Genomic DNA, 17,937 nt, shown 5'->3' on the forward strand with positions numbered 1-17,937 from the left:
TTCGTTGTCTGACCGAGGGGCGGAGCGTAACTGCAAAATCGGTATTTACCTGTACAAATTTACCATTTTAAACATGTTTTAAGTTTTTTGTTGTGATAAGATGACCATACATATTGTTATGAAATACACCTTTACATCGCCCCGGTACGACGCCAATGGTCATCGAAAACTCTCTGGTCTTATCCCGATGATGATTCATCCTCAATGCGCTAAAGAAACGCCTGGAAACGGATGAGTCTAGAGGAAGGGATTATTTCGCCGGAATAATGTTTGTACATAATCGGTGCAATAGTTAGTCGTGTAAATTATACTTAGTAAGAAATAAACTGTTGAGTTTAACCCACGCCGATTTTATTCGCCCGATCATCGTAACACTGGTGTCAGAAGTGGGATCTGAAATTAATAAACGGTTTTATTACGATGACATCCGGGCAGATCGGACAAGAACTCTGACGAATTTATGCCTGTCGAGACGAGAGCTCAAGCTGCGAAAATGGAGGAAAAGATCATGGCTATGCTTGCAGAAATGGGGGCAAGAATGGGAAAAATTGACGAGAAAATGGACGCAAAAAACAAAGAAATGGACGAGAAAATGGACACAAGAATGGAAAAAATGGATGCGAGACGCGAACAAATGTACGCGAAAATGGAAAAAATGGACGACAAAATGAATGGAAATAAGAAACAAAGAAATGAACGTGAAAATAGACGCAAGAATGGAAAAGATGGGCGAAAAAATAGACAAGCAAAAGGATGACATAATCACCAGCCTAAGTGAAAAATTCCAAAACGAAGTGGAATGAAACGGAAGAGAGAAATTTTTGGTGGGGATAGATAATATCTTTTTTAGTTTTTTGATTTTTCGATTTGTTGTTTTGATTGCTCGATTTTTTAAATTTTCAATTTTTCTAATTTTTAAATTTTACATTTTTCACTTTTTTGTTGTTTCGTTTTCTCAATCTTTCTATTTTTGCCCTCTCGTTTTTATATTTTTCGATTTTTCGGAATTGATCTTTCAATGTTTTGATATTTAGATTTTTCAATCGAGTAAGTAAAAACCAAAAATACAGAAAGTCGAAAAATCTAAAAATTTAAAAATCGAAATCTTGAAAAATCCCAAAACTTAAATAGAGAAATCAAAAAATCGGAAAATTAAAAAACTGATTAATGGAGAAACTGAGAAATCGAAAAATTTTGAATCGCCAAAAATTGAAATACATATGTACATAAATCTCAAAACTGAAACGTCGAAAAATTGGAAACTCGAATAATCGAAAATTTTTTCGAAAATCGAAAAACTGAGAAATCGAAACATCAAAAATACGGTAAGTCGAGAAGTCGAAAAATTGAGATATCGAAATACCCAAAGATCGAAGAATGGGAAAATTCAAAATTGAAGAGTTTTAAATTAAAAAACCTGATAAATTGAAAAATTGAAATATTGAAAAACTGAAAAATTAATTCCGAAAAATTGAAAAATCGAAATAATAAGTGAATTTAAAATCAAAAAATTGAAAATTTACAAAATCCAGAAATCAAAACATCAATGAATCGAAAAACCAAAAAAATTGAAAAATCCAATAATAAAGCAAAAAAACAAAAAAAAATATAAAACCTTAAAAATCGAACTACATAGTGAAAAATCCCAAAACTTACACATTGAGAATTATTAAAAATCGAGAAATTGAGAAATTGAAAAATCTAAAAATTTCGAAACGCCAAAAAATCGAAACATTTAATTACTTAAATCCCAAAACTGAAACGTTGAAAAATTGGAAAATCGAAAAGATGAATTATCAAAAAATGAAAAATTCAAGAATTCAAAAATCTAAAATTCAAAAGTCGAAACATCGAAAACCCGAGAAATCAAAAATCTTAAATTTAAAAAATTGAAAAATAGCGAAAAATTGTAAATCAAGAAATCGAAAGATCAAAAAACCAAAAAATACAAAAATCCAAAATTTAAAAATCGAAAAACCAAGAAATCGAAAATCCAAAATATAAACATCGGAAAATTGAAGAGTTGGAACTTGAAAAATCGTGAAATTGAAACATGCCAAAACTGAAATAACGAAAAATTGGGGCACTGAAAAATTGAGAAACCGAAAAATTGGAAAATCGAAATATTGAGGAATGGAAATAGGCCAAGATCGAAATCCAAAGAATTGAAAAATTTGAAATTAAAAAGAAAAACGAAACATCGAAAAATCGAAAAATTGATAAATCTAAAATTTAAAAATCGAAAAATTGAAATAAAGGAAAATTCAAGACTCAAAAATCTGAAAAATCGAGGAATTGGAACATTTCAAAGCAGAAATGACAAAAAATTGTAAAATTAAAAATTCGAAAATTACAAGTTAAAAAAAATCAAAAAATGTGTAACCGAGAAGTCGAAAAGTCGAAAAATTGAAGGACGGAAATATGGAAAAATCCCAAAACTGATATTTCGAAAAATTAAAAATGGAAGAAAAATTGAAAAATCCCCAAAGTGAAACATCGAAAAAGTGAAAAATCAAGAAATCGAAATATTGAAAATTTAAAACATCGAAAAATTGAAAAATCAAAAACCTGAAAAACAAAATAATTGGAAAGCCGAAAAACTGGCAAATCGTAAAACTGAAACATCGGAAAATTGAGAAATTCTAGAAATCGAGAAGTCTAAAATAAAAAAAAAGTTGAAAAATTTTAACTTACAAAACCCGATAAACCAAAAAGTGAAAAATCGAAAACCTGAAAAATTAATTCCAAAAAATTGAAAAACCGGAAAATCTAAAAACAAGACGGCAAAAAATTCAAATACTGAGAAATCGAAACAAAAAAACGAAAAATTGAAAACTGAACAAATTAAGCAATCAAAACATCAACAAATTCAAAAATTAAAAATCGAAAAATGTAAGAATTAAAAAAATTGCAAAATTTTGTAAAATCGAATTAGTAAAAAATCTAAAAATGAGAAGTCAAAAATTCGAAACAACAAAAAAGTGAAAAAGCTAAAATTTAAAAATTAGAAAAATTGAAAATTTACAAAATCGAGAAATCAGAAAATATAAGATTTAAAAAACAGCATTTTTTTTAATCGAAAAAGTAAAAAATAAAAAACAAAGTCCAAAAATTTAAAAATACATATTGAAAAATCCCAAAACTTAAACATTAAAAATTTGAAAATCGAAAAACTGAGAAATGGGAAAGACCAAAACTTGAAAAGTCGAAAAGTTAAAAATCCCATTAAGAAATGGAGGTGGCTAAAAATCCAAAAATAGGAAAATTCAAAATTGAAAAATTTTTAACTTAAAAAAAAAACGATAAACCAAAAAGTGAAAAACCGAAACATCGAGAAATTGAAAAATTAATTCAGAAGAATTGAAAAACCGGAAAATCGAAAAACAAGAAGGCGAAAAATCAAGAAACCTAAAAACGGGAGAGCAAAAATCGAAGCAACAAAAAAGTGAAAAATCTCAAATTTAAAAATTCGAAAAATTGAAAATTTAATCAACAAATCGAAAAATAAAAAAACTGAGAAATTCCAAAATACGTAAGATTTAAAATCACAATATGTATTTTGAAAAATCATAAACACGTAAAGTCTAAAAATTTAAAATTCGGAGTATTTAAAAGTCCCAAAATTGAAATAGATAGAAGATTAATTATTTTCGAATTTCTCAGTTACAGTCACTTACCACACGAGCACTGTCTGATTTAATTTTCTTGAGGTACTGCACCGTACGTAAACAATGTCGTGACGTTTAATTTGTCCATTCGTGTACATTGTAGGGTAAACATGCGAAAAATGATAGACATGAATAAATAACTAGTCGTCAAGCTCTATTCAGACTTTATTAAATAAAAACCAAGTGATGTGTCCGTCATTGAGCAGCTGCTTGTTTGAAACCAGAACGAAAGTTGTACACAAGAAACACAAAATAAATCCAAAGCAATTCACAAACATGAAAAATTTAGCAATGACGTGTCGAACTCGCGTACGAAAAACTCTCGAAAAATCGTAGAAAATAGTAAAAGTCACATCGCCACATGCAACACCTATATAACAACCAGTACGCGAATCCGACACCCTCGTAAAAACACAGTTGATTTTTAAAATAATTATATTAATTTACTCAAACAAAATACAACTTTTGTTAGTAAACAACTCAAATCGTATCTCTATCGGGGAAAATATTCACAAGCAAGAAAATTCAGTTACAACATGCCGAAGCCCTTCGAATAACTGATCGCTTTGATCAGCCGGTCTTTGAGTTTGTCTTTCGAGGAGTACTCCGGTAATAACAGAACGTTGAAGCAGGTGTGGGCCGTGGGGAGGCGGTCCGAGTCGGGGCCGTTCCTCGCGATGACCAGCTTGAGCCTGCTTAAGCCGCCGATGGGGACTCGGTCGGAGCCCGTGGTGAATTGGAGGAGTTTTCGTTTGTCTTCTAACGAGAGAGCGTGCACTGTCGACCAGAAGTCTTTGATTATCTGGCTCTCGGTGGTGTAGCCGCCGTCGTATTCGGTCGAACTTTCCAGTTCGTCGAAGTCGAAGTTCTGGAAACGAGAAAATTCGCAGACACGAACTGGCCGGAAAAACACTTACTTTGCTGCCGCAGATCAGGACTTCGATTTCCTCGGGACGGAAGAGTAATTCGAGGGGGGACTCGTCTACGACCATTTGGAACCCTTTGTAGAAGGCACGGAACTGCTTCTCCACGGATTTGTTCAGGAGGAAGTCTGCGTATAAATCGACGAATTCCTGGAGGAATCGGCACCCTCGGTACTATATATCTGTATATAAATTCGATTCGGGTACTTACGTATTTGTTTTCTTGAGTGACGGTGATTTCGTCACCGTTTTCTTTTAAATCGTAATTTATAATAGAGCCGAACACATCCTGGTAGCTAATGCGGAACGTTTGCATGAACACCTCCTCGACGTCGGGTTCGTTATATTCCAATAATTGTTTTAAACTATTATATAAAGTCTGGAACAAAGTTTGTTTATAATAAAGTTGAAAAAAAATCCAACTTATTTTTTAACTTGGATTCTTTCGTAAAAAAAAAACAGATAAATAAATTGTGGTAGATCCACTAAATTTGGTGGTGCTTTAAAAATCGGTCGAATGTTATTTCGACAGAACTTCCCTCGCTCCTGAATACCGTAAAAATTGAAATATCGATAAATCAAACAACTGAAAAAGTCAAAAATCAAAAAATCGAGCAATATCGAAAAATTCGAAAAATCCAGAAATTGAAAAAACGTGAAATTACAAAAAGTCTAAACATTGGAAACTCAAAAAACTCAACTCGAAAAATCTAGAAATTGGAAATTCAAAGAATCGAAAAATAAAAAAATTCAAAACTCTAAAATTTAAAAGTCGAAAAATCGAAAAATTGAAGAATCGAAAATTTGAAAACTCCCACGAAAAATTGGGAAATTGAAAAATTGAAAACCCGAGAAATCAAAGACCTAAAATTTAAAAAATCCAAAAAAAAAAAACTGAAATGACGAAAAATTGGAAAATGAATAGAAAAGTATCAAATAAAAAAAGTCAAAGAATTGAAAAATCGAAAAATGTACGACCGAGAAGTCGAGAAATCGAAACATTAAAAAATTGGAAAATTGATAAATCTAAAATTTCAAAAGGTCGAAAAATTGTAAAATCAAAAATAACTCGAAAAATCGAAATTCCAAAATTTAAAAAAAGAAAAAATTAAAAAACCGGAAAATTGAAGAATTCAAAATTTGAAAACTCGTGAAATTGAATCATTCCAAAACTGAAATGACGAAAAATTGGAAAATCAAAAAATTGAGAAATCGAAATAGGCCAAAATTGAAATCGAAATTAAAGTGAAAAATTTGAAATTAAAAAAAATCGAAAAATTGAAAAATCGAAAACTTTAAAATTCAAAACATCAAAAAATTGAAAAATTAATAAATCTAAAATTTGAAAATCGAAAAATTGAAAAAAAATTGAAGAATTGAAACATTCCAAAGCTGAAACGACGAAGTTCAAAATCGAAAAATTGGAAAATCAAGAAATTTAAAAAATCGAGATATACCTATTATAAAGATTTATAAAATCATTATAAATCTGAAATGACGAAAAATTGAAAAACGAAGAATAGAAAAGTTTCAACTTACAAAAATCGAAGAATTGAAAAATGTACAACCGAGACGTCGAGAAATCGAAATTTCAAAAAATCGGAAAATTGATATGTAAAAGAAGTCGAAAAATTGGAAAATCAAAAACTCAACTCGAAAAATCTAGAAATCCAGGAATCTAAAATAAAAAAAAATACCGATAAATTGAAAATCGAAAAATCGGAAGTTCAAAGAATCGGAAAACCGACAAATCGAAATTCCAAAATTTAAAAAAAGAGGAACTGAAAAATCGAAAAATTTGAAAACTCGTGAAATTGAACCATTCCAAAATTGAAATCGAAAGTAAAGAACTGAAAATTTTGAAACCAAAAAAAAGCGAAAAATTGAAAAATCGAAAACTTAAAAATTCAAAACATCAAAAAATTGAAAAATTAATAAATCTAAAATTTGAAAATCGAAAAATTGAAAAATCAAGAATAGAAAAATTTCAAATAAAAAAAAAATCAAAAATTGATAAATCTAAAATTTCAAAAGTCGAAAAATTGGAAAATCAAAAAACTTAATTCGAAAAATCTAGAAATCGGGAATCTATAATTTAAAAAATTTTAAAATACCGAAAAATTGAAAATCGAGAAATCGAAAAATTCAAAAATTCAAAATTTAAAAGTCGAAAAATCGAAAAACCAAGAAATCGAAATTTCAAAATTTAAAAATCGGAAAATCGAAAAATTGAGAAATCTATAATTTGATGAATTTAAAGAAATCGGAACATCAAAAATTTGAAAAATTCCAGAATTGAAATATCTAAAATTTAAAAGTGGAAAAATCGAAAACCCGAGAAAATAAAAATCTAAAACTTAAAAATTCGAAAAATTGAGAATAAGGAAAATTGAAAAATTCCAGAATTGAAATATCTAAAATTTAAAAGTGGAAAAATCGAAAACTCGAGAAAATAAAAATCTAAAACTTAAAAATTCGAAAAATTGATAAATCTAAAACTTAAAAATCGAGAAATCGAAAAGTCGAAAAATTGAAGGATCGAAATATTGAAAAATCCCAGAACTGACATAGAAAAATTGTAAAGTGGAAGAAAAACTGATGAATGTAAAAATTAAAAGATCCTAAATCTGAAAAATTGAAAAATTCGAAAAATTGAAAAATCTAGAAATCGAGAAATTGGAACACCAAAAAATCTGAAAATTAAAATTCAAAATTTAAAAGTCACAAAATCAAAAAATCCAAAATACGAAAGTTAAGAAATTTGAAAATTGAATAAAAAATCTGAAACATTTCAAAACTGAAACAACGAAAAATTTGGAAATTCTAAAATCGAAATGTCGAAAAATTGGAAAATCGAAAAATCTAAAACAAGTTGAAAAATCGAAAGATCGAGATATTTAAAAATCCGAAAAATTGGAAAGCAGAAATATAAAAGAACTAAAAACTTGAAAAATCTAGAAATCTAAAATTTAAAAAATTGAAAAATTAAATATGGAAAAATTGAAAATCCAGGAATTAAAATCTAAAATTTAAAAGTCAAAAAATCGGGAAATTCAAAATTAAAAAAATAGGAAAACTGAAAAATGGGAAAATCGAAAAGTCGAAAAATTTAAGGATCGAAAAATTGAAAAATTAAAAAATCTCAAGATTGGAAATACTGAAAAATCGAAAAATTGGAGTAAAAAAATTAAAAATCGTAAAAATGAAACATCGAAAATTTTAAAAATTGTAAAATCGAATAAAAGTAAAATTCAAAAAAGCGAAAAATTGAAAAATAAAAAACTCAAAAGTCAAAAATTTAACAATTCAGAATTGAAAAATTTGAATTAAACACAAAAATTCGAAAAATCTCAAACCAAGAAGTCGAAAAATCTAAACATTGAGAAATTGAAACACCAAAAAACTGAAAAATTGAAAATTTAAAACATCGAAAATTCAAAATATCGAAAAAAATCGGAAAGTTAAAAATTGATAAATTGAGAATAAAAAAAAAATGGAAAAATTGAAAAATCTAAAGCAGAAAAACTGTAAAATTAAAATATCGAAAAATCTAAACATCAAAAATCGCAAAATCGAAAGATTAAAGGATCAAAATATTGAAAAATCCCAAAACTGATATTTCGAAAAATTGAAAAATGGAAGAAATACTGAAAAATCGAAAAATTGGAGTAAAAAAATTAAAAAATCGTGAAACTGAAACATCGAAAATTTAAAAAATCGTAAAATCGAATAAAAGTAAAATTCAAAAAAGCGAAAAATTGAAAAATAAAAAACTCAAAAGTCAAAAATTTAATAGTTAAGAATTGAAAAATTGAAATTAAACACAAAAATTCGAAAAATCTCAAACCGAGAAGTCGAAAAATCTATACATTGAGAAATTGAAACCCCAAAAAAACTGAAAAATTGAAAATTTAAAACATTGAAAATTCAAAATATCGACAAAAATCGGAAAGTTAAAAATTGATAAATTGAGAATAAAAAAAAAATGGAAAAATTGAAAAATCTAAAGCTGAAAAACTGAAAAATTAAAATATCGAAAAATCCAAACATCAAAAATCGTAAAATCGAAAAATTAAAGGATCAAAATATTGAAAAATCCCAAAAATGAAACATTGAAAAATTTAAAAATCAAAAACCTGAACAACAGAAAAAATGAGAAATCGAAAATGAAAAATCGAGAAATCGAAAATTAGAAGAATTGGAAAATTAAACAACCGAAAAATTGAAAATCTAGAAATCGGGACATCAAAAAATTGAAAAACCAAGAAATCCAAAACTAAAAAAAATTGAAAAATTGAATCGAAAATCTGAAAAACCGAGAAATTGAAACCTTATAAAACAGAAATGACGAAAAGTTGTGAAATTGAAATATGCTAGAATTTGCAATAAAAAAAATCGAAAAATCTAAAACCGAGGAGTTGCAAAATCGAAAGACTGAGAAATCTCAACATCAAAAAACTGAAAAATCAAGAAATTGAGAAATCGAAAAAGATAAATCGAAAAACCGAAAAATTAAGAAATCGAAAAATTCTTATATCCACAATTTTTTTTTCCAAAAATTCAACACGGATGCATGAACTGCAAATTCAGAAGTATGTATGTTACTTTTTAACATTTAATTAACATTTAATGTATATATTATATACCTACAATTTTGATTTGTTTTCCAAAAATCTGGACGCCGAAGGTAAAAACTTAATACAGATTCATAAACCACAAATGGAGTTGTTATTTTATAAAATTTAAATAACATTTACCATTGTAAAACTTGGAGTTGAGGTTATTCCATTATTAATAGGGATGGGCAGACAAATTTTGGCTAACGTTTTACCATCTACATGATATTCCTAACAAACCTACAAAATTTAGCAGCAATCGGGCCGTTAGACAGACGGCAGACAGACAGACAGACAGACAGACAGACGGACAGACGGACGGACAGACAGACAGACAGACAGACGGAAGGCTTAGCTAAGTTCAAGCTCCATATTCATTGTACTCACAGGATTCCAGTCTTGTAAGTCTTCGAAAGAACCCCTTTTCCCCAACAGCTTCCTATACAGCACCATGGGAAAATTGACGGCCAAGATAACATTATTGTATATAGCAAGTCCTAACACTATACCGATCAATGTGAACTGAGCGTCGCTTTCGAAACTGGTCGGATTAAACCAAACCGTCCCCGCTTCGCTCTGATTGGTAAACATTGCGTAATCGGGATTAAAAATTTCCTCGATCACTAACTGAAAGAACTCCTTGGATACGCCGCCCTCGTCGATCCCCTGCTCGCCCTCGAACTCCACCACCAGCTGTTTCTTCAGGTCGTTGGGGTTTTCCATGGAGATCATTTCCAACTAGAAAATTGTTGACGTTTGTGTCATGGTCTACCGGATCATTTTTTTTTTTTACTTACCTCTACTAGTGCGTCGTCGATTATGTGGTCCCTGCGGACTTTTAAACGCAAGTAGGGATTCGAAGGCTGTCCGGTGACCGACTGTAAAATACTAATTCGTCGCTCCGAGTACATACGTATCCTATTGTCAAAATACAAGCCCATCATTTTAGTGGCCGGTGTGAGGATGAAGGGGTAATGCATAAAACTAAATTTCCCTAAAAGTTCACCTAACACGTAAACCTAGCCTCTCTCTAACCCCACCCACTCACCTAGTTCGCTTTTATAGTTAGCAAAATCCCTATCCATCTCGACACCATCACTCAAAGGCTCGTTGTAGAATTCGGAAAACGGTAAATAAGGCTTTCGGCAGTCCAAAACGTGAACTCCCAATTCCGTGGCTAAAGAAAAAAAAAACAAGTTTATGCGACCACAAAAGTGTGTTTTTGCACACCTAAAGGATCAATGGGTGGCGTGGTCTTGTTGAGTTTGATGGCCAGGTACGAGTCGTCCATGGACACGGTCAGTTCCTCGTTACGCAAATCCGGGGATTCCAACACCCCGGCCAACATATTCGCGTAAAAAAGAATCTGGAGAAAACATAACCTCAAAAACGAGTCGCTAATGTCATTTCTACCACCTTCATGAGTTTCGTAGCCGACGTGATCACATTTTCGTCTTGGACATAAAAATCTCGATGGAACTGCGTCACGATCACCCTCAGTGTTACCAACTGCTGTAAATTTTCTAAAATGTTGCGTAAGCTAGAACGGCCCGGACCCGACCAAATTCGGGCCAGTTTGGCTTGCACTTCCACCGGGAGCCACTCGGAGGCCCTACAAATCGCCGGCAGGGCCGTCTCGAGGAAATCGCCAGAACCTGATACAAAATACAGCTAACTTCACACTTATTAAACAAATTAGTCAAACTTTTTAGCGACAGAACTTCCCTCGCTCCTGAAGTTCAATGAAACGTATGCAGCATTTTCGAAAAATAATAAAATTTGATTTTGCGGATTTTATATTTTTTATGAGAAGCCCTGTTTTTCAATTTTTCGAATTTTTAAATTTTCAATTTTTCAAGTTTTTGATGTTTACATTTCCGGATGTTTCGATTTTTCAATTCTCAATTTTTCTTCCAGTTTTCAATTTTTCGAAATGTCAGTTTTGGGTTTTTTAAATTTTCGAATTTTTAGTTGGTTGATGTTTCGATTTTTCGACTCCTCGGTTTTAGACTTCTTGGATTTCTCAATTTTTCGATTTTCCAATTTGCGATGTTTCAATTTCTCGATTTTTCAGATTTTCGATTCAATTTTCTAATTTTTCGATTTTTCAAATTTTGAATTTTGGACTTGTTAGTTTTTTAATTTTTTGATGTTCCGATTTCTCAACCTTTGCATTTTTCAACTTCTCGGTTTTAGATTTTTCAATTTTTTTGTTTTTTAAATTTCTAAATTTTTGAATTCATAACTTTCCGATTTTTCGGTTTTAACCTATGACGATTACTCAATTTTTCGATTTTCCTATTTTTCAATCTTTCGGATTTTTTATTTTTCAATTTCGACTTTTCAGTTCTTCGATATTTTTCAGTTTATCGAATTTTTAAATTTTCGATTTTTCAGTTTTTTGATGTTTCGATTTTTTTTGTAATTTCAAATTTTTTAGTTCAAACTTTCCGATTTTTCGGTTTTAACCTATTTGGATTTCGGTTTTTTAATTTTCCAATTTGTCGTCATTTCAGTTTAGGAAAGTTTCAATTTACCGATTTTTCAGATTTTCGATTTCTCGGTTCTTCGAATTTTCGATATTTTAATTTTTCAATTTTTAAAATATTTGATTTTTCGATTTTACGATTTTTTAATGTTTCGATTTCTTGGCATCTCGGTTTTTCATTTTTAAAATTATCGCTGTGTCAGTGCTAGGATTTTTCACGATTTTTACTTTTTCAAATTTTTAAATTTTTGATTTTTCTCGATCTTTTGATTTTTCGACTTCTTGGTTGTACATTTCAAATTGATTTTTTTAATTTGAAATTTTTCAATTTTTAATTTTCTAATTTTTCGTCATTTTAGCTTTGAAATGTGTCAATTTTCCTTTTTTTCAATTTTTCGATTTTTTAGTTTCTTGGGTTTTCGATTTTTCGACTTTTGAATTTTAGATTTTCGAATTCCTCGATTTTCTATTTATCAATCTCTTAATTTTTTAATTTATTAAATTATAGATTTCTCGATTTCTTAACTGTTCAATTTTTCGAATTTTTAAGTTTTTTGATGTCATGTCTCAATCTTTCGTCTTCTCGGTTTTAGATTTTTCGATTTTTTTTTATTTCAAAATTTTCAGTTTTGACTTATTTCGATTTCTCAATTTTTCGATTTTCCAATTTTTCGGTTTTTCAATTTTTCATTTCCCCAATTTTTCGTCACTTCAGTTTTGGACTGTTTCAATTTCACGATTTTTCAAATTTTGGATTTTTGAATTTTTCGATTTTTTCATCTATTCTTCCTCTATTTTCAATTTTTCAATGTCTTAAATTGTAGGCTCCCCGATTTATAGATTTTTCGAGTTTTCATTTCCTCGAAATTTCTATTTTTCAATTTTTGATTTCTGAGATTTTTGATTTTCCAATTTTGCGACTTTATTGTAATTTCACGTTTTTCGATTTTTAGATTTGTCTATTTTTTAAGTTTTCAATTTCTCAGGTTTGAGAGTTTTTCAGCTTGTGGATTTTTCGATATTACTCGATTTTTTGATATTTGACTTTGCGGATTTTTCAGTTTTTCGATTTTTTATTTTTAAAACTTCTCAATTGAAGAATCAAATATCTAAAAAATTCTAAAACTGAAATATCGAAAAAGTGAAAAACTGAAAATCGAAAAAAAATTGAAAAATTGAAAAATCGAAAAACTGAAAGATCGAGAAATTGATTGAAAAGTCGAAAAACTGAAAATTTTAAGAATCCAAACATTAAAAAATCGAAGAATTGAAGAATCAAATAACTGAAAAATCCTAAAACTGAAATATCGAAAAATTAAAACTCGAGAAATCGGAACTTTGAAAAAAACGTGAAAATGAAGAATCGAAAAAGTGAAGAATCAATGAATTGAGAAAATCCTGTAACTGAAATATCGAAAAATTGAGAAATCCAAAAATTTAGGAACCGAGTGTTGAAAAATCCAAAACCTGAAATATGTGTCGAAAAATTTAAAAATGAAAAACAGAAAAAAATGAAGAATCGAAAAACTGAAAGAGCGAGAAATCGAAAATTTGAAAAATCGAAAAGTCGAGACGTCAAGCAATCGAAACACCGAAAAGTCGAGAAATGGGAAAACAAAAAGTCGGAAAGTCAAATAAATATCGGAAAATTGGGAAATCGAAAAATAAAATCACGAGAAATCACAAATTTAAAAAAAAGCGCGAAACTGAAGAATCGAAAAATTGAAAAATCGAAGAATGAAATAACTGAAAAATCCTGAAACTGAAATATCGAAAAATTGAGAAATCCAAAAATTTAGAAACCGAATGTTGAAAAATCCAAAACCTGAAATATGTGTCGAAAAATTTAAAAATGAAAAACAGAAAAAAATGAAGAATCGAAAAACTGAAAGAGCGAGAAATCGAAAATTTGAAAAATTAAAAACCTGAAAAATCGAAAAGTCGAGACGTCAAGCAATCGAAACACCGAAAAGTCGAGAAATGGAAAAATCAAAAAGTCGGAAATTCAAATAAATATCGGAAAATTGGGAAATCGAAAAATAAAATCACGAGAAATCACAAATTTAAAAAAAAGCGCGAAACTGAAGAATCGAAAAATTGAAAATTTGAGAAATCGAAGAATCAAATAACTGAAAAATCCTGAAACTGAAATACCGAAAAATCGAGACATCCAAAAATTTAGGAACCGAATATTGAAAAATCCAAAACCTGAAATATGTGTCGAAAAATATAAAAATGAATAACAGAAAAAAATGAAGAAGCAAAAAACTGAAAGATCGAGAAATCGAAAATTTGAAAAATCAAAAACCTGAAAAATCGAGAAGTCGAGACGTCAAGTAATCGAGTAAGTAAGTAAGTAAGTAAGTAAGTAAGTAAGTAATCGAAACACCGAAAAGTCGAGAAATGGGAAAATCAAAAAGTCGGAAAGCAAATAAATATCGGAAAATTAAGAAATCGAAAAATAAAATCACGAGAAATCACAAATTTAAACAAAAAACGGGAAACTGAGGAATCGAAAAATTGAAAATTTGAAAAATCGAAGAATCAAATAACTGAAAAATCCTGAAACTGCAATATCGAAAAATTGAGAAATCCAAAAATTTAGGAACCGAATGTTAAAAACTCCAAAACCTGAAATATGTGTCGAAAAATCTAAAAATGAAAAACAGAAAAAAATGAAGAATCGAAAAACTGAAAGATCGAGAAATCGAAAATTTGAAAAATCAAAAACCTGGAAAATCGAAAAGTCGAGACGTCAAATAAATATCGGAAAATTGGGAAATCGAAAAATAAAACCACGAGAAATCACAAATTTAAACAAAAAACGCGAAACTGAGGAATCGAAAAATTGAAAATTTGAAAAATCGAAGATTCAAATAACTGAAAAATTCTGAAACTGAAATATCGAAAAATTGAGAAATCCAAAAATTTAGGAACCCAAGGTTGAAAAATCCAAAACCTGAAATATGTGTCGAAAAATCTAAAAATGAAAAACTGAAAAAAATGAAGAATCGAAAAACTGAAAGATCGAGAAATCGAAAATTTGAAAAATCAAAAACGTGAAAAATCGAAAAGTCGAGACGTCAAGCAATCGAAACAGCGAAAAGTCGAGAAATGGGAAAATCAAAAAGTCAGAAAGTCAAATAAATATCGGAAAATTGGGAAATCGAAAAATAAAATCACGAGAAATCACAAATTTAAACAAAAAACGCGAAACTGAAGAATCGAAAAATTGAAAATCTGAAAAATCGAAGAATCAAATAACTGAAAAATCCTGAAACTAAAATATCGAAAAATTGAGAAATCCAAAAATTTAGGAACCGAAGGTTGAAAAATCCAAAACCTGAAATATGTGTCGAAAAATCTAAAAATAAAAAACAGAAAAAATGAAGAATCGAAAAACTGAAAGATCGAGAAATCGAAAATTTGAACAATCCAAAACCTGAAAAATCGAGAAGTCGAGACGTCAAGCAATTGAAACGCCGGAAAGTCGAGAAATGGGAAAATCAAAAAGTCGGAAAGTCAAATAAATATCGGAAAATTGGGAAATCGGAAAACAGTCACGAGAAATCACAAATTTAAACAAAAAACGCGAAACTGAAGAATCGAAAAATTGAAAATTTGAAGAATGGAAGAATCAAATAACTGAAAATTCCTGAAACTGAAATATCGAAAAATTGAGAAATCCAAAAATTTAGGAACCGAAGGTTGAAAAATCCAAAACCTGAAAAATGTGTCGAAAAATCTAAAAATGAAAAACAGAAAAAAATGAAGAATCGAAAACCTGAAAGATCGAGAAATCGAAAATTTGAAAAATCAAAAATGTGAAAAATCGAGAAGTCGAGACGTCAAGCAATCGAAACACCGAAAAGTCGTGAAGTGGGAAAATCAAAAAGTCGGAAAGTTAAATAAATATCGGAAAATTGGGAAATCGAAAAATAAAATCACGAGAAATCACAAATTTAAAAAAAAACGTGAAGCTGAAGAATCGAAAAATTGAAAATTTGAAGAATCAAATAACTGAAAAATGCTAAAACTGAATTGAGAAGTTTCAAAAATTCAAATTCAAAATTAAATTGCAAAATTTGGACATAAACTACATGTATAGGATTATGTTATTTTATACAATTTAAAACCCATTTACTATGTACGATTTTGAAGTGACGTCATCACATTATTGGTGGGGATGATTAGAGAAATTTTGGTTAGCGTTTTACCATGTTCATGATATTCCTAATATAAATACAAAATTTGACAACAGACAGACAGTAAAAACGTTAAACAAATTTGTGTATGTCTTTGCGCTTTTTTTTACCTAAGGCGGGAATTTCGAAAACTATGAGCAAAACATTGACGACGTCATCTTGGTTTCCTCTTTCTTTCCTCGTCGGTAGCTCCATCTGTAGATTCCCGGCTAAAGTAACAAGAGCGTTGACCAAGGAATGCTCGAATATCGAGGTTTTTAGTTTGAATAGAGCCGCATAGGCTCGTCGAACCGATGGTAAGTCTACGGGTAAGACGGCGTTTTCGCTCGTTTCAGCAGACGAGTCTTCATCTTTGTCTTTCTCGCCTTCCAGCGACCTGACTTCTTCTTTCTTCAAACCTGCGATGTTTTCTAACCGGATTTAAAAATACAGACGACGTGAATTTATTTACCTTTACTGGCGTCGAGTGTGGTTTCCGTGGGGCTCTTGTCCGTCTGGAGAAAACTCCGCGATAAGTTTTCTATGCTGCTGAAGACTTCGCCGATTTTTCTAATGAGACTTAAGTAACACTCAGTCGACTCACAGTCGTCGATTATGTCGTACAGCATTTGCTCGGTTAAAAACGTCGTCGAATTAGCTGCAAAGTCAAATTAGCCACGATAGGACTCCCAATCGCCACCTACTTGTGTTCAGTTTCACGTAGTTGGGATTTTCACCTAGAATAACGTCGTTTGTGGGCATTTGCACGTCCCCCTTTCGAGTAAGAGAGTTATCACTGTCAGAATCTGACGATAGCATTTTGTGGGTGCGCGCGATTTTGTTGGGGTGTCGTTCACACAAACTCGCTTCTTGCGAGAAAAGTTGGATGGCTTGTGCAGCTGCCTCGTCTGGAGTGAGCGGTTTTAACTACAAAATCACCGATTTATCGTAGTTAAACCTTCAAAGTACGTACTTGTCCGCTCGACGCGCAGTACTTGTTGTTGCACGCGGGGTTACCACAGCCGTCGGTCAATTGGTAGAAATAGCGCTCGATCAATTTTCTAGCAGCAGCACGTTTCATCTCGTCCTCTTTATTATCGGAGGGAGAAGTTTCGTTGTCCGTATTGCTACTAGACGAAGCCTCTTGGTTTATCCTGCAGCAAGGACATTCTCGTTATTACAAGTCGCACGAAACCAGCGAACTGAGCGAACAATGAACAAAACTCGGGTTGCAGTCATGACATTCAAGTTTGACATTAGCAACATAACCTATACGGGTTGCGAGTGTTGTTTCGAGCGGGGTTGTCGGGGGTTTTGGGTACCTTGAAGCGTCGTCTTGGTCTCCAGGTTGGTCGGATGCGCTCATAGAATTTTCTTATGTAAATAAATAAGGACTAAAAGGCTAAGAAAAATAAAGGATACAAAGTGGACCTAAAAACTTTAACACATGTGGCGCGACATTTATGACAGTTCAAGAAACCTTAAAAATGACTCCGCTTTACTTGTTATTTATTTCAGACGAATATCTTGTTTGTTTTTACTGCATTAACTTTACGACTTTTACGACATTGCTGCTGACTGCTCTGTCATTTCGTTGGGGATTTTTGAGGTCCGGGGTTGGCAGCGCTGGCGCTGCCAACCACGCAGTTTTGAACCGAACGATCAACTATGGCGAACTTCGTAGCACCATAAAGTGGCCAAAATTTATTTAATTCACACCAAAACGAGTTGAAAGTGATTATTAATAACGAAAGTACGAATATAGTGCAAAAGGAGCGCGAGTTTTCGGTGCAGTTGTGCCACACAGGTAAATTTGTCATTCACTGAGCAACACACACCCCCCTAGATTAGTCCACTGATTTTATCCAAATTTTAAGTACTTTCATATTTCAGGTTTGAACTTCGTGAACGTATTTTGTGTTACTGTTTTCCAATGACGTGTGACCACGTGACTCTGAAGCATGCATCTGATTCGTACGTCACTCCCGACGCCTCTCGAAGATCCTCAAAAGAGTGCCGACGCCACACGAACTGTAAGTTTTCGTTCTTGATTGGTTA

General features: G+C 30.9%; 1 protein-coding gene across 6 annotated transcripts; it reads right to left on the bottom strand.

The window, feature by feature from the left end:
• Positions 1–3,820: 3,820 nt before the first annotated feature.
• On the bottom strand, positions 3,821–17,480 carry Ube3a (Ubiquitin protein ligase E3A). Of its 6 annotated transcripts, none has more exons than XM_064051070.1 (14): positions 17,202–17,480; positions 16,853–17,033; positions 16,584–16,806; positions 16,352–16,537; positions 16,011–16,298; positions 10,624–10,862; positions 10,438–10,573; positions 10,256–10,384; positions 10,005–10,213; positions 9,595–9,945; positions 9,349–9,438; positions 4,803–4,970; positions 4,586–4,741; positions 3,821–4,536 (listed from the first exon to the last, which is right to left on the bottom strand). In XM_064051070.1, the coding sequence occupies exons 1-14, from the start codon at positions 17,243–17,245 to the stop codon at positions 4,198–4,200; spliced, it is 2,739 nt and encodes a 912-aa protein (XP_063907140.1). In that variant the 5' UTR covers positions 17,246–17,480; the 3' UTR covers positions 3,821–4,197. The 6 variants fall into 6 exon arrangements, with proteins under 6 accessions (XP_063907140.1, XP_063907139.1, XP_063907138.1 ...); XM_064051069.1 differs by having other exon boundaries at positions 10,005–10,201; positions 16,011–16,310; XM_064051068.1 differs by having other exon boundaries at positions 16,011–16,310.
• Between the last annotated feature and the right edge of the window lie 457 nt (positions 17,481–17,937).

The sequence above is a fragment of the Zophobas morio genome, unplaced genomic scaffold (genome assembly GCF_036711695.1).
Source record: "Zophobas morio isolate AGI-343-1 ecotype UQ-CSIRO unplaced genomic scaffold, CSIRO_AGI_Zmor_V1 ptg000008l, whole genome shotgun sequence".
NCBI lineage: Eukaryota > Metazoa > Arthropoda > Insecta > Coleoptera > Tenebrionidae > Zophobas > Zophobas morio.